This window comes from Eimeria necatrix, genomic scaffold, assembly GCF_000499385.1.
Source record: "Eimeria necatrix Houghton genomic scaffold, Enh_scaff1764, whole genome shotgun sequence".
Lineage (NCBI taxonomy): Eukaryota > Apicomplexa > Conoidasida > Eucoccidiorida > Eimeriidae > Eimeria > Eimeria necatrix.
The window spans coordinates 155-5,271 of record NW_013652434.1 but is presented as its reverse complement, the minus strand read 5'-3'; the positions used below and the strand labels follow the sequence as shown (position 1 = coordinate 5,271).

Genomic DNA, 5,117 nt, shown 5'->3' with positions numbered 1-5,117 from the left:
TGCTGCTGCTGCTGCTGCTGCTGCTGCTGCTGCTGCTGCTGCTGCTGCTGCTGCTGCTGCTGCTGCTGCAGGGGGGGGAGTGGTGGCAATGCCTCCTTATGAAATCGAGTCTGTCTTTCAAATGGTTCCTTCCAAGACAGAAGTTTTGGGAAACACCACCAAGACCCAACAGGAAATACAAACGTGCTGCTGCTGCTGCTGCTGCTGCTGCTGCTGCTGCTGCTGCTGAGGCTGCTGCTGCTGCTGCTGAGGCTGCTGCTGCTGCTGCTGAGGCTGCTGCTGCTGAGGCTGCTACTGCTGCTGAGGCTGCTGCTGCAGCTGCTGAGTCTGCTGCTACTGCTGCTGCTGCTGCTGCAAGAGGTTCAGAGGTGCTGCTGCTGCTGCTAACGATTATGCTGCTGCTGCTGCTGATTACGATTCTGCTGCTGCTGCTGCTGCTGCTGCTGCTGCAGGTTTATTGCTGAAGTCTCTCCTCGCTTCACTGCGGACACTTATGATTTAATTAACAACAACTGCAACCACTTTTCCCAAGGTTTGGAAAAAGCCTAAACCCTAAACCCTAAACCCTAAACCCTAAACCCTAAACCCTAACCCCAACCTCGAGGTCCTGCAAACCCTAATTCTCAGTTCAGCAGTGCCCCCAGCGAAGCAGCGGTTGCTGCTGCAGCTGCTGCTGCTGCTGCTGTAGTTGCTGTTGCTTCAGTTGCTGCTGCAGCCGTAGTTGCTGCTGCTGCTGCAGTTGCTGTTGCTGCTGCAGCTGATGCTGCAGCAGCTGCAGCATAACGACTCCGCTGCTTCTTTTGCTGCTGCTGCGGCTCCCCCGCCTGCTGCTGCTGCTCCACCCCTCTGCACCCCGCCCTGCTCCCGCTGCTGCTGCTGCTGCTGCTGCTGCTGCTGCAGCTGCTGCTGCTGCTGCAGAGTTTTGCCGCTTTTTGCTGGGAAGGGACTTGCCGCTGTACATAACAAACCAAGTGCAAGAAATTGCCAACACTCCTGTGGGGCGGATGCTGCTGCCGATGCTGCAGCAGCAGCAGCAGCAGCAGCAGCAAGCAGCAATGGCTGCGGGCGAGTCCACCCTGTGGACGGCCGCGCAGTTCCCCCCCCAGCAGCAGCAGCAGCAGCAGCAGCAGCAGCAGCAGCAGCGGGAGCTGCCTGCAGCAGCAACTCCCTTCTCGCAGCTGCTGCGGGACTTGTGTGCTTCTTCGGAACTTGTCAGCAGCAGCAAACTGCTGTTTTTGTTGACTTTAAAAACAATCCTCAGCAACTTGAACAAGCCGCAGCAGCAGCAGCAGCAGCAGCACAGAGTCCTCCGCAGCAGCAACCAAACCCTCAAGACCAAGTTGCTGCGCATTGCTGCTGGCAAGGAGGCCCTCAAACTCATAGGCTTCCAGCCCACAACAGCAGCAGCAGCAGCAGCAGCAGCAGGAACAGCAGCAGCAGCAGCAGCAGCAGGAGCGGCCGCAGCAGCGCCGGAAGGCACTACTGCAGCAGCAGCGCCAGCAGCAGCAGCAGCAGCAGCAGCAGCAGATGATGGCGAGGAGTGGTTTGTCTTCACTCTGTATGACACACTAGACGAAGCAGAAGTGCAGCAGCAGCTGCAGCAGAAGCTAAATGAGTTGGAGGCTTTTATTGCTGCTGTTTCTCCTCCAGCTGCTGCTGCTGCTCCACCTGCAGCAGCAGCAGCAGCAGCAGCAGCAGCACCCCAAGCCGCCGTCTCTCCAGCAGCATCGCAAGCAGCAGCGGCAATCGCAGCCATGCTGCAGCAGCCGCAGCAGCAGCAGCAGCAGCAGCAGCAGCAGCAGCAAAGCCCGCAGCAACGCTTCCAGTTTCAGATGCAGCAGCTAGAGGCCATGGGCTTTACAGACAGAGACAGAAATATTGCGTAAGTGCTGCTGCAGCTGCTGCTGCAAGGCCTGCTGCTGCTGCTGCTGCTGCAAGGCCTGCTGCTGCTGCTGCTGCTGCTGCTGCTGCTAGGGCTGCTGCTGCCGGTACTAGCTGCTGCGCTCATTAGGCTGCTGCTGCCGCTGCTGCTGCTGCTGCACCCATGGGACTACTGCTGCACCCGTGGGACTACTGCTGCTGCTGCTGCACCCATGGGACTGCTGCTGCTGCTGCTGCTGCTGCTGCTGCTGGTGCTGCTGCTGCTCTTAGGGCCTTGGAGGCAGCAAACGGCAACATCAACGCAGCCATCGACAGGCTAGTGCAGTAGGCTGTGTTGCAGCAGCAGCAGCAGCAGCAGCAGCCCGAGATGCTGCTGCTGCTGTTGCTGACTGAGTAGTTGCTGCTGCAGCATTTTCCCGCTGCTGTTCAAATGCTGCCAGTACTGGAAGCTGCAGCAGCAGCAGCTGCTGCTGCTGCAGGCGCAGCAGCAGCTGGAGCAGCCGCAGCAGCAATTTTAGCTGCTGCTGCTGGCGCCGCAGCAGCTAGCGCAGCGAGTTGTGGGAAGGGCAGCAGCAGCAGCAGATGCTGCTGCTGCTGCCAATTAATGCATGCTATGCTTTTACAGCAGCAGCCGCAGCTGCTGCTGCTGTCTCCCGTTTTGCTGCTGCTGCGTCTGTGTCATAATTGCATTTGCTGCAGCAGAAGTGGTTAAGTGCGCTGCAGCAGCAGCAACCGCTGCAGCGCCTAGCGTCGCAGCAGCAGCCGTTTTCGCTGCTGCAGCAGCAGCTGTATCCGCTGCTGCAGCAGCGGCAGCAGCAGCAGCTCACGACTCTGTGGTGCTGCAGCAGCAGCAGGTGCTGCAGCAGCAGCTGTATCCGCTGCTGCAGCAGCGGCAGCAGCAGCAGCTCACGACTCTGTGGTGCTGCAGCAGCAGCTGTTACCGCTGCTTTTTAAACTTTGTCCTGCGCCTGCTACTGCTGCTGCTATGACTTCTGCTGCTGCTGCTGCTGCTGTGGCTCTTGCTGCTGCTGCTGCTGCTGCTGTGGCTCTTGCTGCTGCTGCGCAGCAGACACAGCTTTTAGTAGCAGAAGTACTGGTTGCAGCAGTAGAAGCAGCAGCAGCAGCAGCAGCAACGCTAGCAGCACCAGCAGCAAGAGTACAAGCATTGACAGCAGCAGCAGCGGAAGCAGTATCAGCAGCAGCAGCAACAGCAACAGCAGCAGCAGCAACAGCAGCAGCAGCGTCAGACGCGGTGTGTATACACTAGAGCGTCATATTGACAGCAAAAGAAATTCTGCTGCATGCGCTGCTGCTGCTGCTGCACTAAAGGTGCAGCAGCAGCAGCAGCAGCAGCAACTAGATAAACGATTTCTAAAACATCCCTGTTGACAGCAGCTAGTTCTGCTGCTGCTGCTGCTGCAGCAATACTGTCTGGGGCTGCGACACATCTTGCTGCTGCTGCTGCTGCAGCAATACTGTCTGAGGCTGCGACACATCTTGCTGCTGCTGCTGCAGCAGCATTTGCTGCTGCTGAAGCGCTTGCTGCTGGCGTGGCTGTTGCTGCGGCGCGCTGTACTGCTGCTGCTGCTGCAGCAGGTGCTGCTGCTGCACCTGCAGCAACGGGTGCAGCAGCAGCTGCTGCTGTGACGGTCCTGGGAAGGCGTTTGGCTGCAGCATCAGCCACGGTTGCTGCCTCAGTTGCTGCTGCTGCTGCAGTAGCAGCTGCTGCTGCTGTTGCACCTGCTGCTGTTGCTGCTGCAGCAGCAGCAGCTGCTGCTGTAGCTGCTCCTGCTGCACTCCTTCACTCCCTGCTGCTGCTCCATCTTGCTGGGGCCGCAGTCGCATCTGTTGCTTCTGCAGCAGCATTTGCTGCTGCTGCAGTTGCTGCTGCAGCAGCAGCAAGTGCTGTTGCTGCAGCTGCTGGCGGACGTTCAGTGGCATTTGTTGCCCCGCAGCAGCAGCAGCAACAGCAGCAAACCTTTGCTGCTGCTGCGCTGCAGCTGCGGCAGCACGTTTTTGTGGATCTGCCGCAACAGTGGCAGCTGCTGCTGCTGCTGCTCGTTGCTGCTGCTCTGCTACGAAGGGCCCGAAGAATGCGCTCCCGCCAGCAGCAGCAGCAGCTGCTGCTGCTGCTGCTGCTGCTGCGGGAGGCTGCAGGAAGGACGATGGCTGCTGCTGCAGCAAGGCGGCAGACGGTTGCCTTCTAAGGGCCGCAGCAGCAGCAGCAGCAGCTGCTGCTGCTGCTGCTGCTGCTGCATCTGGGGTGTCACTTGGGAGCTGCTGCGCTGCTGCAGTCGGAACTAGCTGCAGGCAGTTGCTGCTTCTGCTGCTGCTGCTGCTGCTGCTGCTGTCGTACCGCAAGCGCTTCGAGGGGAAGGCGTAGCCGCTGCTGCTGCCAGCAGCAGCAGCAGCAGCAGCAGCAGCAAGAGGGGGGGAGCTGCTGCTGCAAGCTGCTTCTGCGGTCAAGTCTACGTGTGCGCGCAGCGCAGCAGCAGCATCAGCAGCAGCTTGAACAGCAGCAGCAACATCATGTTCTCCTGCTGCTGCTGCTGCTGCTCTTTTGAACTCACAAGCCTTTTGCCAAGCCCCCTCGAGTCCATACACCCCAACGCTGAACGAGTGCACGCTGCTGCTGCTGCTGCTGCTGCTGCTGCTGCTGCTGCTGCTGCTGCTGTCGGCCGCCGCTCTTGCTGCGGGCGCATCTGCAGCTGCTTCTGTGCCCTCCTGCTGCTGCTGCTGCTGCTGCTGCTGCTGCTGCGGGGGGTCGAGCCGAACAGTCCATGCTGCAGCAGCAGCATCGTAAGAAATCCCCTTGACTTTTGGCAGCTGAGCAGCAAGCCAGTTGAAATGAAGGTCTCGGTTTGCTGCTGCTGCTGCTGCTGCTGCTGTGGGGTCTCCGCCTCGCGAGTGCTTCCTTTTTGAAGGGACTTTGGCTGCTGTTGTTGCTGCTGCTGCTGCTGCTGCTGCTGCAGTCGGTGACGGCTGCAGAGGAGATTCGAATGCCGCCATAGCGCGTGGCTGCTGCTGCATCAGCAGCTGCTGCTGCTGCTGCTGCAGCTGCTGCTGCTGCTGCGAGCTTCCTCGCGCTGGGCGCGCCGCCTCTGCCGCTGCTGTGGACCCCAACTGCTGCTGCTGCTGCTGCTGCTGCTGCTGCTGCTGCTGCACATTCAGCTGCACGTCGAAATTCCACAGCTCCACTGAGTCCCCTGAAGAGCAGCAGCAACGGACAGCAGCAG

General features: G+C 60.0%; 3 protein-coding genes across 4 annotated transcripts; 1 reads left to right on the top strand and 2 right to left on the bottom strand.

Moving 5' to 3' along the window:
• Window positions 1–628: 628 nt before the first annotated feature.
• On the bottom strand, window positions 629–961 carry ENH_00021850 (hypothetical protein; the record flags this gene model as incomplete). The annotated part of the gene is made up of 1 exon (XM_013579567.1): window positions 629–961. One exon carries the CDS (start codon window positions 959–961, stop codon window positions 629–631), a length of 333 nt encoding a protein of 110 aa, XP_013435021.1.
• A 43-nt stretch (window positions 962–1,004) lies between these two features.
• ENH_00021840 (hypothetical protein, conserved) lies at window positions 1,005–2,209 on the top strand (the record flags this gene model as incomplete). The annotated part of the gene is made up of 2 exons (XM_013579566.1): window positions 1,005–1,882; window positions 2,152–2,209. 2 exons carry the CDS (start codon window positions 1,005–1,007, stop codon window positions 2,207–2,209), a joined length of 936 nt encoding a protein of 311 aa, XP_013435020.1.
• A 1,067-nt stretch (window positions 2,210–3,276) lies between these two features.
• Window positions 3,277–4,911, bottom strand: ENH_00021820 (the record flags this gene model as incomplete). 2 transcript variants are annotated; one of them, XM_013579564.1, is made up of 1 exon in its annotated part: window positions 3,277–4,911. In XM_013579564.1, one exon carries the CDS (start codon window positions 4,909–4,911, stop codon window positions 3,277–3,279), a length of 1,635 nt encoding a protein of 544 aa, XP_013435018.1. The 2 variants fall into 2 exon arrangements, with proteins under 2 accessions (XP_013435018.1, XP_013435019.1); XM_013579565.1 differs by having other exon boundaries at window positions 3,277–3,822.
• Window positions 4,912–5,117: the final 206 nt, after the last annotated feature.